This window comes from Callorhinus ursinus, unplaced genomic scaffold, assembly GCF_003265705.2.
Source record: "Callorhinus ursinus isolate GAN/ISIS: 27379988/994484 unplaced genomic scaffold, GSC_fseal_2.0 scaffold13, whole genome shotgun sequence".
NCBI classification, from domain to species: Eukaryota; Metazoa; Chordata; class Mammalia; order Carnivora; family Otariidae; genus Callorhinus; species Callorhinus ursinus.
This window is the reverse complement of record NW_027397075.1, coordinates 30,628,206-30,652,240: the sequence shown is the minus strand read 5'-3', so window position 1 is coordinate 30,652,240 and position 24,035 is coordinate 30,628,206. Positions and strand designations below refer to the sequence as shown.

Sequence of the window (24,035 nt, the reverse complement as noted above, 5' to 3'; positions counted from 1 at the left end):
GAACTCAAATCGACTACTTATGTAGTAGTCATACTTCCAACTCTGCATCCAGGCAGGAAGGCGGAGCACATCTGTGAAGATTCCTTTGGGACCTGCCAATTACCCACTGCTTTGAGGAAAGTATGTAAACAGTACTAAGTTGGCCCTAGTACGAGGATACACTACTGCTCTCTCCAGGAAATCTTTTTATTCTTTATCATCACAGTGTTTTTTTCATAAGCTACTCTCAAACAATACTAAGTCTTTAAAAACTCCCATCTCAGTGTTCAGTAGGGGAATTACATTTAATTTTCTTTCCCCTTGATTCTTTAAATGATTTGTTCTTGTGGTTTTTCTAAGTATTTCTGTATAATGAGTCACTCTGAGCGACTGACTGGGAATGTAGGAAGAAGCCTTCTTTTGCTATTTTAATTTACTGTGTGACTGACCCTGGGCCGGTCATTGAACCTAATCAAGGAACTTCATTCATTGCTAAGATAAAAGGCCAAAGAGATGGGTTAAAATTAGACCCTGTCACCTAATGACTCAGTCTCTTAATAACTGACTCACAGAAATTAATTAGCTTCTTCCTAGAACATTTCCATTTAGAAAAGGTCTCCGTGTTATCCTCACCGCATTGTAACCCTCTGAGATATCTCTACGCCATGTTCTATCACTTCAGTAAGTAACCATGGCACTCCATGATAATTAGCCCCAAATTAAGTTTGATGTTGTAGGTGAGGGACAGGAAAACAAACAAACAACAGCAACAAAACAAGACAAGAAACACAAGTGGAAGGAAAAGGAAGGACTTAAACCCAGAAGTCCTAACTCAGTTTGAAGCTTTCTCATGTACTAATTTTAGGATCTGAAGAAAGTCAGTTAACCTCTCTGAGCTACAGTTCTAATTTATAAAATGGTCACCAAGCTACTCTATCTTTCAACCTCATGGGAAACTGATTAAAAAATGACTGAGTATAATGCTTTGAAAAACTGTGAAGTACTACATATTTGTATTCGCATTAAGTGAATAATTCTATTCACCAATGCTAAAATGCCATCCTAATATAAATAAGAAGGTCTTGGGTAATATCCATCCATGCTGGATAGATACTATTAGAAATTATGACGGTAATTTGTAAGTATGTACATAATAAATTCAGGACAAGGAAGACTTTAAAATAATAAAATGTACTTTAAGAATGAAAGCAGCATGATTTGGGTGCCTGCTGAAAGAGCAGGGAATAATTAATAAATATTTGACGATCCTTCTTACTCTAAGTTTTAATCTTTTGAACCCATAATCTATGGTGAAAGCTAAACATACAAGCTAAATGAAAGGAAAACTATAGAGTTAACAAATTTCAAGTTGGGACCAAAGGAACTCTTGTAAATATGATCTCTAGATCACATAGAAATTCAAGTAAAAAATATCTGAAGACAGAAGCTGCTCCACTTTCTTACCTTTGTTCTGTATTAAAAAGTGCAAAGATGTGCTTGCTAGACATAAAGCTCTTTTCCACATCTCGAACTTTCAGGTTGTCCAAGGGGAGCATATACTTCTTTTCTTTTTCCTATTGAGAGAGAAAGAGAGGGAGAGAAATTGGCTTTAATAAAAGATCTTGAAGCCTGCCAATGGCAACACATCACCTGAGTTGGCCAACAATTGATTACAATATTTTGATACCATCACGCACTATTTTAATACCAGCTGTCAATAAATAAAAGCTATCTGAGAAAAGAGACTCCAGTGATTCTCAACACATGGGTCGGAAGGATGAAGGGAGGAAAAGTATGGAGGAAGGAAGGGCTCAGTGATAGAGAGAACACATGGTCCTCTATCCTTTCTTCCTCATGTGGGTCCCCTTAGATGTTTTAAAATGTTAGTTTGATATTAAGATTTTAGCCATCTGTTAATATTTAACAAAAATGTTCTGGTCCTAATTCAATGAGAAATGCCAGATGGATTTCATTTCATATTTTATTTGCAGCCTAAGCAGTTTTGATAGCCAGTGGTGGCAGGAGCCTGGAAGCACAGGACCCCGGTATGAAATACCCCCCTATAAACCAGGAGAAAACACAGCAAAATACTTCCTTCATTTGGGTCTAGAAAAAAATGTGGGTCAAAAAAATGTGGGTCCAGAAAAAAAGTGATTCCATTGTTGAGCTCTTTGAGAAAAAAAGAACCCATTAGAAGTGGACTGATACTAACTAGAATAAATTCTCTTTTAAAATTAACAATTCTTTAGGAAGAAAATGGAAATTGGGGAGGGAGGTCTGCAAATGGGACTAACCTGGTGTTAGTGAGACATACTGGATGCCAAAGAATTATTAGAAACATTTACTATTAGGGATTGGCCCAGGGACAATATTATCGTATGTATAAATGCCTAACAATCAGTCTAATAGAGAATCAAACACTCAGCTTAAGAAACCTAGTCAGTGTCTATTACCAGGGGCATTTTAGCACAGTCCTTGTTCAACGGTACCCTGTGTATCTTTGTTCAACAGTACCCTATATCTCTGGTGCTGGTCCTGAGAAAAAGCAGGACTAGACTCCAGAGGAGGGAAATATGGATACTTAGGCATGACTTTTAATAAAACTACTATTACTGTATTTCCTGTCAAAAGATGCATGCACTGTACAGACATGTTTGATATAAATCTTTTTGTTCCTATAGCCCCTATAGCACTAGGCTCAGTAGAGTGGAGCAGAACGTGTGTGTGTGTGTGTGTGTGTACACACACACGCACGCGCAGGTGCATGTGTGCACACATGTGCACCCTAGCCAGTTTGTGGGGGCCATGTTGTCTGCAGACCCCGTAGAGAGTTATTGCCCAGAGAATCACTGGCTTTGCCACTTCTCAGCCCCAAATTAATTAGAGAAAAGTTGGGCAGAACACATCAGAATAAGGAGGCAGAGAGAAATAGAGGACTAAATCAGTTGAAGGAAGTTGGTTGGAGGACAAAATGGCTGTCCTGGCAGACAATGTCATCAGAGCTCAAAAACATATAAAAGAAACTAAATGGGAGTGAGAGAAGCCTAAGAATAAACATGAAAAAGCAAAGCACCGTAAGAAAATTCCAATATTTTTTGTGCAAAAATTAATAATATATTAGCAAACACAAGGATATTCTTAATAACAAAATACATAATTTAAGTTAATGAAGTATCATAGTTGAGTCTAACTTGTTTGAAACACTTGTCAGGCTATTTTAGGATAGAATTCTAAGAGGCAAGATCACAGATTGAATAAAAAGCTATCCAATACATAATCAAATGAAAATGCTTGAAATCCAGGGAACATTTTTTTTATTGGATGTTTTTCAATGCCCTGAATTTAAGCAGCTGGATTTTTTTAATGCACCATCCTATTCAACCTTTTGAAATGATGGATTCGCCTTTTAGTGGGAAATCTGCATTTCATTGTAAAGATGGAACACAATGTCCTTGGCGTGTTTTCTATAGAAGTAGGCTCCCTTTCATACTGCGTTCTTTAGCATATAGTGAAGACCAAAAATCCAGCGAGTTTATGTCAGACATTAAATGCTGGAGAAATACACACATATGCAGACAGGGGAACATGAAAAATGTAGTTTCATTTCCAAAGTACTAAGTGTCATTTACCCAAGGTTTTTGAGGACATATTGCTAAGTTATTTCATAATCAAGAGTTTTAAGACAGAGAAAGGGAGAAGAAAAAGAAGATTCAGACTGACTTGTTTAATTAAAGTTGTAAGTCAAGTGGAGAATTAAGAGACAGCAATGAAACAATCTATCAGGGATATTTCTAAAATTCTTGGTGCTTTGGGGAAAGAATGATGTTCTGTTAAGGATGTTCATCTTGAATATGAAGTAGCTAAAATAAACAAAAGAATAGAGGAGGAGAAAGGATAAACAGAATTATAATTTCCAAAATACAGTGAATCTTAGCACGAGCTTAATTGAAACATTTGCTACATAATATTTGTTAGTTCTAGTAAACTGGCCAATAATACCCTGTCCAATATGGTAGTCACCAGCCACAGTCACTACTGAGCACTTGAAATATGGCTAGTTAAATTGGGATGTGCTCTAAGTATTAAATACATATCAGATTTCAAAGACAGTGTGAGAAAAAGAATGTAAATGATCTCATCAATATTTTTGTATTGATTATATGTAAAAATGATAATATTTGGAATATATTAAGGCATATAAAATATTACAAAATACAATTTCATCTGTTTATTTTTAGTGTTTTGAATATGGCTGCTAGATAATTTAAAGTGACATTCTGTGGCTCACATTAACTTTGTATTGACAGAGTTGGGCCCCATAACCTCTCACCCATCTGATTTTTCTTCTTTACTTACTATTTATTTATTTATTTATTTACTTATTTACTTATTTTTAAAGTAAGCTCTATGCCCAATGTGGGGCTTGAACTCATGGTCCCAAGATAAAAAGATCACATGGTCTACTGACTGAGCCAGCCAGGCACCCCTCCATCCATTTTTTTTTCTCTTCTGACCTCCCTGTTTCTGCCATTAGGTGTATTTTGCATTCTCCCAGTCACCCAATCTGAAACGTCACCACCACTTCTAAGGTCTTGTCTTCCCCTGAAGACTATGGTGCATTCTGTTGGAAGCATTAGTCAGAGCTCCTGTTGTCTAACATCCCCACCATGTTAGTCTGGGCCTCTGGCATCTCACAAGGCTATAAATGGCCTCCTATCTAATCTCTTTGCTTTCTAATTCCTTGAACATCACCAGGGAGGGGCTAATTTCTAAAACTACTCTGTCAAATCCATGACAGTCCTTCCAAATTTTCATAGCTTTCCATTATTTCTGGAAGAAAATCCGTGAAATTCCTTAATGTGACATCAGTCACTTTTGTCACATGAAAGACCTACAAATTGGTCCAATCCTGATTGGTCAGTATATTTTACTCTTCCGTAAAAAGTCTCCATTTCAACCGAATACAACTTTGTCAACAGTCTTTTCCCAACTTGAGGTACCCTTTCAGCTTCTCCCTACCACATCAGTTTATTACTTACAGTCAAGTTCAAGTGTTACCTTCTGTGCTAAAAGTGTTCCCAAGTTTTATGACTGTCTCTTTGTCACTCTCCTATCTCTCTCCTTTCAACTCATATAATAGGTATTGTTTATGCTTTTCATTTTGAATTATACACTATATGAGGCATCCTCATCTTATAAATGCATTACATTGCAAAATTTGTATGAAGATTGTTCATTTGGAATTCAGAATGTTCAGTCAATTCTATTGTTCAAGTAGGTTACATTTGCAAAGAAGAATAAAAAGCAGAAAATGTTTTTGCAACATTTATAAATAAATAAGATATAATTTGATATTTTAAAGATCTTGTACTAAGACATTTTAGAGGAAGCAATTGTAAAATTTTAGAGGAAGGTTTATCTTTCATGGATATTCAGAAAGAAACTTCTGCATATTTTCAAAAGCTTTAGAAGCTGATGTCACTAAATCAACATTTTTTTTTCATTTTTAAACATAGTACCTTTCTTTTCTTCAATAAAAAATGGTTACTAGCACTATTTGTATGGGAGACATCCAGGGATTCTTTGTTCAAAGAGAAAGGGAACATAAGAGAGTTTGTGTTCTTTCCTTCCAGTAACTTGACAAGTATTAGAAGAGGAGAAATAAGATAGGCCCCCAAAAGGATGCATTAAATGTGTGAAAGGGTGTTGTCTGAAGTGGAAGTATCTGAACTGTGAGTGGCAAAAGGCAGCTGAATCAAGGTAGAGGGAGGTGGTAATTATATGATGGCTACAGGACGTGTTCATTGATCTTGTAAGAAAACAAGAGGATCAATGAATGACAGATGTGGCTTCAACAGGGGGTCAATGATGGGTTTCTAGCTGGCAGGGCACCATCAATATAACTTGGTTGCAGGAAGGAGCTACAGTGGGTATGAGAGGAGGGTTGGGTGTGTAGAGGAATAGCTCCTGCATATGCAAAGGATTGGAAAGTCTTTATACACCTGGTGATTTATATGTAGGGAGTTTCAAAACTTGGGGAATGTTTGAGTGGCCTTGGTTTGATGACTACCTTGTGTCTTATTTATACATACATTTTCTCACCAACAAGGCAACAAAATATTCAAGGTTGAGACAATGAATTCTTCATTTCTATATATTATAATGCCTAGCATAGCTTGGTCATTGAAATTTATATACCATATTATAAATATTTGTTGAATTAATTTGAAAATGTCTGATAAAGCCAAATGTTGAGTAAGATATTTGATAGTCACATATATTTGAGAATCAAATAAAAATTCTGTAGGAAAGAAAAAAACCTCTAAAAGATGCTTAATGGATTGGCACTGCTTTTGATCATGAAATCTTTACAATGTTTAGGTTGACTGTCATGTGTATTTCTCTTTCTGCCTCTGTTCCTATGACTTCTACTTGCTAGGAATGTCTTCTTCCTTGCAAGAAGGCACATGCTAATGGCCTTGAAATTAAGGTCAAGTGCCACCTCCTCCAGGAAGCCTACTCTGATTACAGCATGTCAGTTATCTTTTTTCATTTTTCTATTTTTTTCAAAAGATATATATTTATTTATTTATTTTAGAAAGAGAGTGTACTGGTGGGAGTGGCAGAGGGAGAGGAAGAGAGAATCTGAAGCAGACTCTGCACTGAGCATGGAGCCCGACACGGAGGCTCGATCACATGACCATGAGATCATAACCTGAGCTGAAACCAAGAGTTGGACACTTAACCAACTGTGCCACCCAGGCACTTCATATATATCTTTTTTTAAGAGCTCTCAGATTTCCCATGTCTTTTGTCCTAGGCTACATAGGATGCCATTTCTTATTTATGCTCATCTCGCCTCTTCAAATAAACTGGAAGCTCTTTGAGGGCAAGGTTTATGTTAAAATCCTCTCGTGTTTACACTTACCAGTTATACACTGCTGCACATACAGATACTGCTTACTACACAGTTGGCTGTAAATGATGCAGCACAAATAAAATTCCAACATGATGAAATGTTACCACTATGTCATATTTATACCATTTTACTACTGTGTCTACCTCTCTATGCTTTCGTTTATTAATATGTTTATACAATTACGTTAACAATTAAAAAGGGGTGATAAAAAATCTTATTTTAATGCCTGAAAAACTGATTTTGAATGAATTTGTAGCTTTTTGCTAGTATCCTATTAGGTGAAATTTTACAAGCCTAGGCCAATATACTTGATTTTATTAATGCAAACCTCATGGCTTAAACACATGCACGCACATTAACATTTCAATATACTTCAAAACAATGAAAAACCCAAACCAGGAGATACATTGTTCTGATGAGGTAAGAACAGATGTAAATTTTTAAAAAAACAGGAGAGCATAAGAAATTAGAAGAGACAATAAAAATGTATGAAAAAGTCAGTAATGGCACCAAATATATTTTTGAAATATGTAATAATAGCACTGAATTTATTTTCTAAATATATATTTATTATAATTCTTCACTGGCTTTTTTTAACATTTCAAAAGATTGTGATAATATTTCACAGGCTAATAGATAATCAGAATAGAATGAGGTTTCATGACAGATTAACCGAATATTCCATACTGCTGAGAATAGCTGAGCTTCACTGGAGCAAAGATTCCTAGTTTTGACCACTCCTCTTCTCATACTCACATAATGATATCCCATGTTTATTCTCTGTTACTGCATTTGTCATGCCATATACTTCAAATTTGTTAAATGTCTGTTCTCCTATTGAGAAACCGATACATATCAGTCCTCTCTCAGTGCTGCACCACCCTGCTAGCAATGAATGGAACATTCCTATGACCCAACCATACAGCAATGTGTGTAAGCCACATGGATGGTACCACTGCACCAGCCAAAGGAAGAGACAGATTGTGCCACCAAGAACCTGGTCCAAAAACAGGGCAGTAGCCCATACATTAGTCCAAGTTGAAAATTAATCCCCCTCATCCAGGGATTGTAAATGTTTTTGCAGAATCCTGGAAACTCATGAGATACCAGGGGACACCCTTATTATTATAATTTGCTTGTTGCTCAAGAGATAATAATGCTGATCAATATTTTTCCTGACAAAAGTTTCTTTTCTTCTTGATACATGTGGCCAGAATGTTTGCGAACAGGGAAACTAGAGACATTATCGGGTTTGGGGATAGGTACCTGGGCCAAGAAAAATGTGATGCTCCATAAAATAATGCTAGCCTTTCACCCTTTGAGTAACTGACACAAGAGTTATGTAAGCATACATTTCCATCATGCTCCTCACCCCTGCCTCATTCTCCAAAATGACACTGTACTGCCATTCAGAGTAAATTCAAATTCATTGACATACCCATTGTGCCAAGCACAGGACTCCTGCCTTCCAGGAAAATCAATGCATTTTTATTTTCCACACAGAACACATCTAACCATATCTTCTTGTCTTTGTCTATATTATTTTTTTCCACCAGAAATACCACTGCCTATTTGCCACTCTGCAGAGCTCTTGGAAAGGTGACTCCATCTAGTTCAGACTTAATGTGCATTTTTTTCTTAAAGTATTACAGGTCTCATGTTTCCGTCTTTTCCTTCCCCATCCCACTTGCAGACTTATTATTTTTAAATCAGGGGGCTCCTTTAAAAAGAATTCTGACACCAAAGCTCATTATATTGGGTAGATTAAAAAGTAATGCTCCTCTGACTGAGGCAGGAGTAGGGCTATGAGAAAACCTGCCCAGTAGACTCAACCTTTTGTTCAGATGTTGCCTCTAAGAAATGCAGCTGGAACACCGAAGGACTCGAGTACACAGGCCTGGATTTCCAGGTTCCTCTTCCTGAGCCTGGTCTACCTGCCAGTCTTGTTCTCCTGGTGTTCCCATGGTGCCAGGGCTCTGCCCTCCCCCAGTCTGCCTGGAACTTGATGTGCCTTATCTCTCTAGGTCTCCTACACCGAGCAGCTCCGTCTAGCTCCCTGCGAATTCTAACTGAGCAAACAGATATCTCCCAGAACCATGGATGTGATTTAGCAAATCCTTCCGGTTCAAACTACCCCTGCCATATCCTGCCTGACTGATTGGGCACTTTGATGCCTCCTCTACCATTTCCAGAATTTCTCTCAACCCAGTCCAATCCCTTGACAGCATTTCTGTGCTTGGTTTATTCTCCATCTTATTTCTAAGTGGCTGAGTGTTTCACCAAAGTGTGTGTATGCTCTGCCTTTTCAACTACAAGGTAAACTAGGGAATGAACAAATCTGCTACTATTATTACTGTTATTATTGTTGTTGTTAATCATTCTATGTATCTTGTTCCTCTGCTATTATGTAACTATGTCCTGACTTCCCTATCAAAGCATAAACTCTTTGAGGGAAGCAACTGTTTCTTAGTTTTAGCGGCATAGTTGACACTCATCAAACACATGTTGAATGAACATATGATTGAGTCCTGCATGGGCTGGCATAGTGCTTTGCTTAGATTAAGGACTCAGAGATGATGAGTGACTTAGAAATAATCAAAATATCAAAGAAAAGAGAAAGGCCATAAAAATATTGAGAATACCAGAATACTAGATCCACATGCTGTTGAAAACTAAAATCTGGTGTTTATTGCTATTAAGAAGTTATAACTAAAGAGATGTACAAGGATGAAACTCATAATACAAACTGCCCATCTTTTCATGTAAGCTCTAATTCCCTGCTTTAATCAGAATTACATCTTGAGTAGTAAACAGCATCTGTGAGCCAGGAGGCTGCTAGTAAAAAGTACTTCTTTAGATTTTTCATCTTGGGCACTGAAGAAATTGCCCATGTGTAGGCTTGATGGGCCGTCACAGTAGGCCCAAGAAAACTCTATGGTTTATATGCCATTGCCTTCATGTCTGCCCCCGTTGCACTCACTCAGATCCTTAAATGGAGCTACACACTGGCATATCCCCACTGGGTAAGGGAGAGGCAGCAATGCTTGCCATTACCCAACTTGAGACCTTACTCTTTTCCTGGCTCTTTCCCCCTCTTCAGAGTCCAATTCAATTTCCACCTCCTCCAGGAAGCCTGCCTGGCCATAAGAGCCCACTGGAGGGCTCCCTCCTCCATTCTCTTTGCATTCTTAGACAGTACCACTTTTGTTTTGTTTTGCACTTAGTATATATTATATTTCCAGGAACCTCTAGTACCCTCAAAATGTGCACTCCCTTCTCCACCCAAAAAAAGGACTTTTGTAATTTTAAAGTGAGAAAATTAGATTTTATTCTCAAATGTTTATATTTAATCTCTATATGAATTCTTATATTTAAAGAAATATTCATGAGTATGTACACATACAAGACTGAAAATGGAGAAGGCTGATAATGATAAGCATACCAAAGAATAAATTTAAAGGACTTATGGCTAAGCATGGCAGACTGACCACATCTCTTCTCCCTACCCCAAACCCATTATAATGATAGTAAAAGAATAAAAAGATACTGACTCACAAGGATAAAGAAAACGGGAGGGGAGAAAACATTAGACAAGAAATTTCCTGAAAGCTTTGGAAGAGAGAAGGCAGAGGAGTATTCATTAACTTAGCATACAGAAAGGAGTTATTCCCCCAAATTCCTCCAGAGGGAGAGAATGGAGGAGAAACCACCCCAACTGGGCCCTGTCCTGGTCTTTGGAGGCACTTGATACCCTACGCAAGGGAATGGTTGTGGGGCTGAGACAGCAAGATCAGATATAAAGAAGTACACAGAACAACTAATGACACAGGGTTACCTCCTCAAACACACAGCAGCGCATTCACACCCCCAGCAGGAGATCAGAGGCTTTTTCTCTAGAGATAGAATTATACGAGACAAGTTCTGGGACCCAGAGATACCAGCAGGGGGAATAGCAAAAGCGGAATAAAAACTCGAGAACTTAGTGAAAGTCTTCATGTTGAAATGTCCCTCCTCCCCTTTTCCTGCCCTACCCCAGAGTGCCAGCAACCAGATGTATTTCTCTGCCTCCAACCAAGCAGGACTATCAGACTGCTCTTCTCGAGGGAAGAAACAGTTTCAGAGAAAATGCTCTGTATTCTAACATTTCAACGAAAAGAGCAGCTTGCTACCTGATCACCTTACAGAGAGATCCTATATTCTGCAAGCCTCACCCACACATAGAGTTTCCAAGTAGCTGAAGGGCACAGAATCTTAATAGACTAGATGCATCACAGCTATTAAGTGGATTCTGAGGATGGGCTATGTCAATGCCCATTCCAAACTCCTTATAATGCTTACGTTCAACTCAAAACTCTCCCTTCCCAATCTTGCTCTCGTAGCTAGGGCTCCAGATGAGATATAGTTTCAGCCAGTCTGATATATTCCTATTTATGCCGGCCTTTGATTCAGAAGTGAGTCACACCAGTAAGCTACAGAGTATGTGGCACCTGCTTCATTGGCCCAAATCATGGCAGAGGTGGGATGGCTCTGGATCCACAGGCTGTAATTTGGGGCGGCGGGGGGGGGAGGGGAGGGGTTCCCGACTGTGTGGCAGCCAGTTTGGCGGAGGCAGCAGCTCCCTGGCAACCCCAGCTCTGAACTCCAGTTTGGAGAACCAGTCCGGGAAAGTAAGCCCAATTCTGTAGTTTTGCCCTCCCAATGGTTCTTTGAGCAACTTATCTCCCTTAATAAATATTTTTCTACTTAAACAACTAGCATAGATGCTGTGGTTGACAACTAAGAACTCTGAACATACAATATCTATATCTAGTCATTATATATGATTGTTTTAGAAAAAATGAATAGTCAGTAAAGCAGAACAATAGCATTTCTCAACAATACATGATTTTTTAAAAAATGAACTGATTATTAGCATGTGTGTGAGACAGAGAGAGAAAAAGAGAGAGTTGGAGGGAGATGGTTTATGCAGTTATGAATTTCCAGGACTTTTCACTCAAGGAAAGAGTCTTTCACCGGGAAAAAAATTCTATACATGAGAAATTTTAAAAGGGTAGATAAAAAGGATAGCATTTGAGCAGCTCTGCAAGAAATAAAATAAGGCAACAGATGTAAATAAAACAATGAATTCCAGTGGCATATATGTTCATAGACTATTTATAAGCTACCTCTGTAATAGCAGTGTACTTCACGGGTTAAATTTTTTCCACTAGTAAGCTAAGTACAGGGACTTAGTTCGTGTTTTATACTTTTTCAGTTACTAGGAAGGAAAAAAACTTACTCAGCATGGCAAAACATACTGTAAGCACTTTAAAATGAGCATATTTCAAATGCTTAATGGTCTCATTTCTTCATTTCCCTCTGTTTCAAGGCAACACAACTTACATTTTTAAAATGAGTACCTTTCAAGTTTGGAATAGTGACTGGTTTACTTGAAAAGGTGTGTGATATGATACAGATTTCTGGTAGTAATATCCCTCAATTCTGACTTCAGTGGTTACACATTAAATTACAAAGTGAATTTAAGAGACTCCACAAACTCTGAAATTATGCTTACTTTGTAACAGCTTTCAAGTGCATATTAATCATACAAAATTCTACATGTATAGCCCTTTGAGTATACTTGTATTAAATAAAAAGTGTTACTTTGGCTAAGTATACCATACATTCGTAAAAGTTCAACTCAATAAAAGTACATTGTTTACAAATGCAGCATAATTTTTACTTATCTGAGAAAATGGGGGTCAGGAAGGCATATACAAATAAAATCCTCTGACAATTCCCAGAACTTAGTAGATGAATGGTTTAAATTTTACCCCCATCATTTGTCACCAAGCTACAAATAAAAATCAAAGCTGAATTTTCCCCTCTCCTCTATCATTTCAGCAAAGAAACACTAAAAGAGGCAGCACTATGGAGAAAAGCAACAGGACTGAGCATTCAACCCAATTAGTGAGCTTTTGTGCAGTTCTCTGCATTGACTGGGAAGCTACCCACCCCCCACCACTGATATTAACATAATTCTTGTAGGGTTCTTTTTGAGGCTGATACAGTGTGTTTGCAAAGGAGAGCGGAGTACCCTGCCCTTTGTACTTTAGTGAGAGCCCTTCTCCCTGTGTTCCAGGGAATGCAGACTCCAGATGGATTAGGGAAAAAGGGGCCCCCTTCCATGCACCTTCTGAGTTGCAGCCCTGGACTTAAGATGACATTTGGCTGAATTGCTCCAAGCACAGCTGGTGGTCTGCGTACCGTTATTGGCTCAAACACATGTTCACACAGAAACAGGGCTTTGGAAAAGGGAAAAAGAACTGGAATAGTTCTTCTCCACCAATCCTAATCATGTCTGCTGACTGCTTTCTGAGGAAAGGGTGAAAAAGAAGAAAAGAGCACAGGGAAGGAGAAAGGAGAGGGTGGAGGAAGACAGAAAGGATGAGTGAAATGACTGATTTATAAGAAGGAACTAAAGCTACCCAAGCTAAAAGTGTTCTCTGCTTTCATTGCATGCTCAGGTGTCCCCATCCCGTCTCCTAGAGACAAAGACCATCAGAAGAGGACTTCCAGGAGAAGCCGTGTGGTGAGGGGAAAGGACACATAGTTCGGGGGTTAAGACACGAGCTCACATGTGAGCTCTGACACTAGCTATGTGAACCTAGGCAAGTTACCTTATTTTTCTAAGTCTTATCTCTGTATGAGGTGGTAATTCATGCCTCACAGGGGGTATGTGGATTAAATGAGATTATGTGCATTACATATTAAATGAGAGGGCTGTCTATTCAGGGACCCCTGATAAATGTTTCTTTACTTTTCCTTGGAGAAACTCTTTTTTAGTCATCCACTTCCTACCCATAAACGCAGTAAGGTTTTCTCTCTTCACCGTAGTTTGTAACAGTCAGCTTTTACACTTGTAAGCCATAGAACTATGAAGGGAAAATTGCAAGTTAATTACATGCCCACCAGATAAACACACATTAAGCATGAACAATATCAAGCCAGTAGGGTGGCAAGCAATGAAACAACATAAACAAATTTAAACTATGGTTTCCTATTCAAGAGAGATTTGTAAGAAATCCAGAATTGTGGAACTGTGTCAATAGCCATGGAAAGAGTCTAGTCCAAGGAAAGGACTATAGGCTAAGAGGTAATATTAATTCCTCTCCCTCACTTCCACAGTGGACTGCACAGAATATATCAAGGGGAAGTATCTGAGGGGAGATGAAAGTTTTCAAGGAAATATACAACTGAAAATTCCATAAGTAAAGAATCATCTACTTTTTATTACAGATATGTTTTTACACTTGTAAAAAATAAACAAGAGCTTCAAGACTGGCTAAAAAACTAAAAGGCAGGGAAGGTTTGTTTTCTTTCTCCAAACTTCTTCTATCCGGGCAGTTTCACTTTTCTGCTGGCTCCAAACCAAGATGGCCTTGAGTTGGCGGCTTTTGCTGCTGCGTAGTTTGTAAGTTTCTCCCTCTGCTGCATCCAAGGAAAGCTCCCCCTCTCACTCCATTTGTCTTATATTACCAGTTGGATTTTAAAAACCAAGAATGGGGACTCTGTTTACCTCTTCAGAACCCTGATACTAGTGGGCACTTAATACATGATGATTTATGGTATCAAACTCACCTATGCTATGTCCCATTCTGCTAGGCTTTGTTTCATACAAAATTACATTTATAATAAATCGTCAGCAAGAGAATCAATTGCTGTTAATCATTCTCCTCAGGTAATATATTTGCATTTAAATCAGGTCCTTCGATCCTTCTGCCTGAATTGACGGAGTCATTCTAGTGCTTTAGCAAACTGGTAGGGGTGAGATCCTTAGGTTGCCCTTAAATCATCCCAGTAGGTAGCTGTCTAGTCCAAGGCTGGACTTGAAAACTCTGACTGCTTCTCCAAGTCTTCAAGCAGTAAGTTTCTCCAGCTACAGCTTCCTTATCCCCAGAGTTTCTGAGGTCTTATGAGAATTCAAAAGAAATTTTGTGTTGGTACTTAATAAAATTAGTATAAGGGATTTTCTGAATTGTCTAGGGAACCACATTATAAGTAAGCACCGGCAGTCAATTTTAGTGTCCATGTTTGTGTTTGCACCGAGGAGCAGTACTCTGTTCATAGCGTACTGATAAAGAAAAGAGCGGAGAGAGACATCCATGCATCAGTTATGGACTTTCCTCCAATGACATCACAGTGCCCTGGGTGGAAAGTGGTTTCATCCCAATAGGATAGAAGTGGCAGGAGGGTGGTGAGGTCATACAGCACAGGTCAGCCTGGACATGCCAATCTCAAAAGACCCTATGCCTGGAAGCCAGAATATATTCCTCTTGATTAGCTAATTATGTTTCCTAAAAGGACATCATCTCTTACATTAATGTTGCTGATCAGTGAAAGTTTCTTGGTAATATGAATTTGTTTGAATTTGACATGATTTGTTTTTTTGAATGACAAGTATGACATGTTTATGTATTTGTAGATATATTACATAAATTTTGTTTCTAAATATTTAAGTAATATTATGAATTAAAATAGTTTGCCTATGCTCACAATTGACAAGGATCCTTTTCCTTTAAAAGCTGTTTGCATATTATCCAAGTTTGAAAAACACTGGTTTAGGAAGAGTATATTTGGAATTCTCTTGAAAAAGCTGACATTGTCAAAATAGGTACAAACAAATGACCTTGACTTACAAATGATTTGGAGCAGAGCTTAGAAATTGCTTCAATTTCTAAATGCCCTCAGCAAGACCAGGAGAAAAAACGCAGGTCTGGCTTTCAGAAGCTGGGAGGCCCAGCCATGCCTGGAGCATATATTGAGGGTCCTTGGGGGGACTATTTTCCTGCTCTGTGCTTCAGTTTCAACATATGTAAAGCAGGGATAATAATACCCAAACTCAATCCTTAAATTGAAAAATGAAAACAAATAAACCTAACTTTATGGGAATAAAAAGGCAATAGATGCAAAAGCAGTTTCATCTTTTGAGAAAAAGAAGGTACTATTTAAGGGAGGAACTCTTGAAAATATCTCAACAATATGTGTCTAATTCATACTGACATGTGTAATTGAACCTATGTTTAATTTTTGCTGCAAATTATCTGCTTCCTTTAAGAAGCTGGGGTGGTAAGATGCTGAGTTGTATGGTTCAAAAACAGAGCTGTGGAAGAATCAGGGATACTTGGGATAAGACACAATAAAGTTGGACCCTTAACAAAATAAGACTGTGTGAAAGAAGGGAGAGCAGCAGGAATTGTGCCAACGGTAAGAAAAGATATCATGAAGTTGGTGGAATATAATAGCAAGGACATCGGGATAAGGGAGATTTTCACACCCAGATCTCACTAATGACATAGAAAGTATTTAATATAGACAGGACCCAGTGAAGTCCCCAATGTTAAGACCCAGAGCAACTCAAATAGAGATAAACTACATACATAGGAATATTGAGTTTTATCCCACTTTAGATGACAGAGTTTATACTCTCCTCTTTCCCCTTCTTTTTTTTATATTCCTTAAGCTTAAATGCTTACAATTAAATCTAATCAATTCCTTTTTCATTAGTTAGAATAATTATATTTCAATATGAAAATCTTAATGGTTATTAAACTAAAACTAGAATGGTGAGAACCGTGCTGGCTTTCTAGGAGTGCCAGTCCTCCCCGCTCCCAACCTCAGTTCCTTAAGTATCACAGAAATGTTGCAAAACATATTTTGTAGGTTCATCAGGGAAGCCTTCCTTGATATAAGGAGTGCTACGTATGATTTAAAAGATCACCTGGCCACCCTGTAGAGTATGAGTTAGGGAGGGCCAAGAGCAGGAACCCAACAGGAGACTGATGCAGCCGTGCAGGAAAGAGACAGCGGTCATTCCAATGAGGATGGTAGTTGAGCGAAGAAGTGATTGGGCTTGGGAACAGGTTTTGGAGGAGAGCAGTGGTTAGCAAACTATAGCTCCACAGGCTAACTCTGGCCTTAGCTTATGTTTATATGGCCCAAATAGCTAAAAAGAGGTTTTACTGTTTTAAATGGTGATAAGAAAAGAAAGAGAAGAATAAGTGAAATACATCATATATGGCCCCCCAAAGTCTCAACTATTCACTATCTGTCCCTTATAGAAAAAGTTTGACAACCCCTTGGAGTAGAGTCAGCAGATCATGAAATCAAACTGGTTAGAGGGAGGGATGAAGGGAAGAGAAGAATGAGGGAAGGCACTCGTGTTTTTAGTTCAAGCAGCTGTGTGACGGACATGCCCTCTCCATGCGGCCAAACATACCCTCTTGGGTACCTCTGCTTTTATCTTATTCATGTCTTTGTTGTTGTACTTCTTTTACTATCAATTTACTTATATGTCTGTCTCCCTTGCTTGGCAATGAATTCCTTCAGTAACTCTAATTTTTCTCAATATTTATGGCACCGAGCTTTGTACAAGTCACATGCTCCATAACTATTGGACATAATTGAACTGATGATATATTAAATTCATTTTTAGTGGTGCTAATAACATCAACTTCTTAATAAATACAAAATTATAATCACTTTTTTTGTGTGCATGAGTTTATAAACCATTTTTGCAACCCACCTGTTCCTCACTACAACCCTACATATTGATATTACAGTAAACTTCAATTATAACTACCCCTTATGAGAAATTATATTTTGTGCTGATTTGCTGATATTTAAAATTCTAGGAACTATAAGCATTTCTTTAATGTGAATTGAAATCCATCCCTTTGAGGGAATGATTTTAAAAAGGACAGAATGGGACACCTCAGTGGCTCAGTTGGTTGTGTCCGACTCTTGGTTTTGGCTCAGGTCATGATTTCAGGGTCCTGAGATTGAGTCCCCAGTCAGGCTCCACACTCAGAGGGGAGTTTGCTTGAAGACTGTCTCCCTCTATCCCACCCCCCCCTGACTCGCAAGGGTATGCATGCTCTCTCTCTCTCAAATAAATAAATCTTAAAAAAAAAAAAAAAAAAAAAAGAAAAAGGACAGAATGAAAAGACAAACCTGGCAGTGGAGATTATGAAAAGTCAAAAAGAGAGAAAGAAATCTGGGTATTGCAACAACAAGTGGGACATTGAATTGGGTGCGAGGGGGCTGGTGAGGAACAAAAGGAATCAAAGGTGGATTTTCACATTGTGAATTTAATGGTAGTGCCTGCTGCTGAGATGAAGAAGACAATGGACATAAAGGTTGAGTTCTGTCTTGGAAAGCTTTATCTGAGATGCCAATTAGACATTTAAATATATATGTCTGGAAGGTCATTGGATATCCAAGTCTGCAGTTTAGAGTTGGAGATACAATGGTGGTAGTCATAGAAATAGGGCATGCAGGTAGTATTTAAAGCCAAAGGACTAGATGAGTTCAGCTAGAGAGTATGTGTGTGGACAGAGAAGAGCAGAAGCCCCAGCCCACTCCAACGTTTAGAGGTAGAAGAGGAGAGAGAAAGAGAACCGAAGGAGACAAGGAAGAAGAACTGTGAGGGGGGAAAAAAAAGGAAAAATGTATTCTAAGATGGAGGGAGAGGTCAAATATATCTACTCCTTCTAAGCAATACAGTACAATGTGGATGGAAAAGTAACCATTACATGTGTCCAGGTATAGGAAACTGATAAGCATCATAGGCACTGTTTTGGTGGAGGGTGAGAGCAGAGCCTGCTTGAAGTAGGTTGAAGTGGGTTAAAGAGACAATGAGGAAGTACTATAGACGTGTCAAGGAGAGATATTCCCATGGAACATTTAACCCTCAAGCTGTAATAAGACAAAAACTGGACAAAGAAAATAACATGCACTGAAAAGAACATTCAAACTTTGTTAAAACACTCTGTTAGTACTTGTATTTTTCCCACTTTTCAAATAGCACATGTCCTATAGGACAGTGGGAGTGAAGTGGTTAAACAAAGGGTCCTTTTCTGGGGTCAATACAGCACAGAGGGGGTTCCACACAGAGCAAGCAGTTTCCTGAAACAATATACCATGAGCCCCTGCTGTGGTGAGGAAGAGGGGGCTGTAATTCCTTCTTTTTTTAATTGAAGTATAGCTGACACACAATGTCACATTAGTGTAGTGATTGGACAACTCTACATTATGCTATGCTCACTGGAAGTGTAGTTACCATCTGTCACTATACAGCGTTATTACAATACTATTGATTATATTCTCTATAGTGGGGACAAGAACTTAATAGAACCTCATAGGCATGTTATCACATGCACAATTTTGTCCAATCAAGAAAAAGCATTTTTTTTAGCTTGTATCCCATTCAAGAGCTTTGCCCCAACAGAAAATCTGGCTCATTCTCACCTGGGACAGAGCTCAGCAAATGCAATATTGTCAGAACAGAGACCAGCCAAGAAACATCACAACATGGCAAAGCCATCAGCAGGGTGACAGGTTAAGCAGGATCACAGTTTTGACTCCCCCAGTGAAGGAGTTAAAGGACAAAACAAAACTCTAACAGCACCAGAGAGGGAGCTTTGAACAGTGCAAAGGCAAGGATAAGAATTTTCTACACAAGAGTATGATGTTCCTAGCACAGACCAGCATAGGATAAGGTACATACAGTGAAGAATCAACACAACTTGGACAATGAAAAAAGCATTCTCCTTACTAGTTCTTCTTACATAAGAACTCAACCATATATGCCAGAGTGTGTGTATTTCATTACACTCTATTGTAATATACATATATATATCTATGTAATAAAAAAGGATATATTTCTTACTCTGTACCATGGACTCAATCATCTATCCCCCCTCATATTTTCATTAATCACTTGAGTTTTAAAATTCCAAAAGCTATTGTTAGAGTTAAAACTTATAGTGTAGGCCTAACCTGGTTATTACTGTCAACATTTTTGTACATAGAGTCGACAAAAGAATTAACGATCACACCTTACACAGAAACCTGCCTTAGCTGGACATATTTCTGTCTAACTGTGCTATTCACTATAAATAAATGCTACTGATGCAGGCAGACACACACGCACATGCGCACACACATACATTAGGTGTTTGCCATTTGATTATGAACTCTTGCTGATTTTGTCAGATTTAATTGTTTAGAACATGTATTTCACAATTATTTGGTTCAAATATCTCTTTCCTATAGACAGTAAGTCACTGGTGAATAGGGAAATGTCTCTACTTCTAGAACTCTGAACATGATAGGACTCAATAGTTATTTGCTGAATGAATAAATTAAGCACAATAGTTGTCTGACTGACTTTAGAGTATTTATTAACCTTGGTGAGTTTGTATACACATAGACTTCCCAGTTGTATGATTCCCTTCTTTAGATAAGACAAGAAACATAATGAAAAACTAGCTCTTTGAATAATTTATACCAAAATCTTGGCCAAACAAGCTTTTTATGGATACTGCACATAGGTGAGAGAGATTATTCAGAGATGATCTATTTTTTAAAGGATTCTGAGGTACAGTTTGAGCTGTGTAGGAAAACTGTGCTCCATTTCAGAAAACGGCAAAAAGAGATCTTCAGTGACAACTGTTGATGGAAAACATTTTAGAATTTATATTCACACAGCACACTCAAGTTGTGGGATTATACTCCAAATCAATCATTAAATGAAGTTAGAGTATTCGCTAGAAACTATCTGGGAATAAACCTAGCAGGAAATATGCAGTGCCTACATGAATATATTTATAAAATTATGCTGAAGGACAAAACTAAACTAAAATGAGAAACAGATCTTGAATAAGAATCCCACTATTTAAAATTGTAAATCCTCCTAAAATTAAATAACTATAACATAATCTCAGGGAAATTTTTCAATATAATTTTGTGAGCAGTAACTTGACAGAATGATTCTAAATTTCACTTAACAGAATAAACAGATGAGATGAGCCAGGAAAATTCTAAAAAAGAAAAAAACAGTAACACATGTAATCAGAAGGATTCAAAAATTTAAATTTAATATAAAAATTATAAAGTGACAAACATCAGAAGCCTGTTGAAAAATCCCACTGACAGATCAGTTGAATAGAAAACAGCATAGAAATAATGAAACAAAAAATGATAATTTAGTTTGTGATAAAGGTAGCATTACAAATCAGACTTCTGAATAAATAATTTTATGAGAATTGGCTTCCATCCCTCCTTTCCCCCCCAAAATAAATTTTAGATGGGTCAAAACTCAAAATCCCAAAATAGAATTTAGGTGATTTGGGTTAATATTGGAGTTAAAAAAAAAAAAACAACTTTTGATATTTGACACAAAAACTGAAGCTACAAAAGTCTCATGGAGGGTGCCTGGGTGGCTCAGTTGGTTAAGCGACTGCCTTCGGCTCAGGTCATGATCCTGGAGCCCCAGGACTGAGTCCCGCACTGGGCTCCCTGCTCAGCAGGGAGTCTGCTTCTTCCTCTGATCTTCCCCCTCTCATGTGCTCTCCCTCTCTCTCATTCTCTCTCTCAAATAAATCAATAAAATCTTAAAATAAAATAAAATAAAATAAAATAAAATAAAATAAAATAAAATAAAATAAAATAAAATAAAAATAAAAAATAAAATGTATGTTTAAAAAAAAAGTCTCATGGATAGGGGATGCTTCATGATGAAGTAACAGACAAAACTGAAACACAGAAGGCAACTAGAGAAAAAGTGCTTGCTGGCAACATATATGGCTAAAAGTTAATAACCATAATCTCTAGAGAGCTTTCTAAAAATCTGCTTAAAAAAACAAATCAACACTAATAGGAAAATGGTCAAGGATAATTTTAGTAGTTCTCAGATGATAAAAGACAACTGGTCAAAAAAACATAAGACACCAAACTTCCCTAATAATCCAAAGGAATGCACAGCAAAACTGCATGTGTGTGTATATTTGCATATCAGACTGAACATATCTCATGTTGATCAGATATGGAGAACTGGATATTTTTACGCATTCTTGATTGGAATGTTAATTGGCACAGTCTCGGAGGAAAGGGAATGTGAAAATATCAACATTTTTAAATGTATCCATCCTTTGACCAAGTAATTCCATTTTCCATTTTTAGGAATATAGCCTAAAAAAATCCTTGCACCAGCGTAGATATATAAAATGTTACTTTCCTCATTATTGTTGAAAAACTGAACTGTCCATCAACTGGAGACTAGCTGAAAAATTATGGTACATATTAGTAATAGCTGATATTTATTGATGCTTTTTTTTCTAAGCACTTTATCATATATTTAGTCATTAAATCCTCCCAATAATATTATGAAGTAGGTACTTCATTCATCACAGTTTAAAAATGAGTATATATGATAAGTCCAGGGACACCTGGGTGGCTCAGCTGTTAAGCGTCTGCCTTTGGCTCAGGTCATGATCCCAGGGTCCTGGGATTGAGCCCCGCATGGGACTCCCTGCTCTGCGGGAAGCCTGCTTCTCCCTCTCCCACTCCCCCTGCTTGTGTTCCCTCTCTGGCTGTCTCTCTCTCTGTTAAATAAATAAAATCTTTAAAAAAATAAAAAATAAAAAATATATGATAAATCCACACAAAAGAACACTGTGTGACTATGAAATAAAGTGATATAACTAAATTCAGTGGAAAGAGCACCAAGATTTTTCTTGATTGAAAGAATCAAGTTGTAGAATAGCATGCATAGTATAATTATATTTATATTACATTGTGTAAATTCATATATTTATATTCAAAAGAGAGAATTCTAAAGGAAGGGTTAATAGTGGTTCTTTTCTGAACAATGAGACATTGGATTTTTTTTAAACTTCCTATTCTTGAACTTTTTACATACAAGGTATGCTTAAAATGAGGAAATTAGGCACCTCATAAAGGTTTTGTGGCTTATTTCACTTAGTATAATATATTCAAGTTCATCCACGATGTTGGAGATTGGATTTCCTTATTTTTTAAGGCTGAATAACATTCCATTTTCTTTTCTATTTAGATGTCAATGGACATTTAGGTTGTTTCCACATCTTGGCCATTGTGAAGAGTGCCTCAATAAATAGGGGTGCTGATATGTTTTTGAGATCTTGACTTCAATACTTTTGAATAAATACCCAGAAATGGGATTCTGGATCCACATATATAAGGTATGTAAAATAGTCACACTCATAGAATTAGAGTAAAATGATGGGTGCCAGAGGTTGGGCGAGGAAGGACATAGAAATCACCAATCAACAGACATAAAGTCAGTTATGCAAGATGAATAATTTCTAGAGATCTACTATACAACATTGTGCCTACAGTTAACAGTACTGTATTGTACCCATAAAATGTATTAAAAGGGCAGATCTGATGTTAGGTGTTCTTACTGCAACAAAACCAAATTTTGAAAATGAAGTATTTTTTCATTTTGAGAAATGTAAAGTTAATAAAGCTTTTTCTATGTTCCATTTGATTCTCTTATACAAGTCCTAATAGATCTCCCCTCTTTTTAAAACTTTTTGGGCCTCAAAATCAAATTCTTAGCCCTTTCCCCTTATTTACCTTTATTATCCCAAGATTCCCTGAATGTGGGATGAAACAGAGTTCTCAGAATTGCCGGTCAACATGCTACCAACTCATTAATGCATTTTTATGTGAAAATACAGTAGTCTGGCCATTTAGGAATAGTTGCTAATTAAAGAGCTCAGAGTAGAAGCTATAGAAACCCTCAAAGAAATTCAGGAGACCTTTTTGTTCATACATGCTGCCACCAGAAAAAATAAAGACAAAGTTGAGGTGACTAGAACAAAGTATGTGAAATCAAAGAAAACAGCATGATGTAATGGGAGGAGAACAACCTAAGTTCTAGTCCTGGCCTTGCCACTGGCCAATACTGTCATTCTGGGCACGTTCTGTTTCCTCATGTAAGAAACTAGAGGTGAGACGAGTTCACTAGCATCCAAGGCTTTTCTCTGGATGTGCTTCAGGGGCCCCCATGAAGCTGGAGAGTCCCAAGGCAAGCGGGCTGGATCCTGGGCTCCCACCCTGCCTTAACGAAAATAACTCCATTTTTATTTATTTCATATGATGGGATTTCATGGAAGATTCTGATTGAATAAAGAGTTATAATGCTTAAAAACAAAAAAGAAGAGAAAAGTTTGAAAACCGCAAACTAAAGCTGATATCTGAGGTTCCTTATAGCTTTAAGTTCTTGTTTTGAAATTAATCTATGCTTCAGAATGTATGGGAGTGAGCAGTG

The 24,035-nt window shown here is 37.6% G+C and overlaps 1 protein-coding gene across 8 annotated transcripts in view; it reads right to left on the bottom strand.

The window, feature by feature from the left end:
* Positions 1-24,035, bottom strand: part of DNM3 (dynamin 3) — a 569,456-nt gene that overhangs the window by 154,076 nt on the left and 391,345 nt on the right. For all 8 annotated transcript variants that reach the window (XM_025878034.2, XM_073900029.1, XM_073900023.1 and 5 more), the window contains one exon: positions 1,444-1,553. In XM_025878034.2, the coding sequence (XP_025733819.1) occupies positions 1,444-1,553 (110 nt within the window). The remainder of the gene's footprint in view (positions 1-1,443; positions 1,554-24,035) is intronic.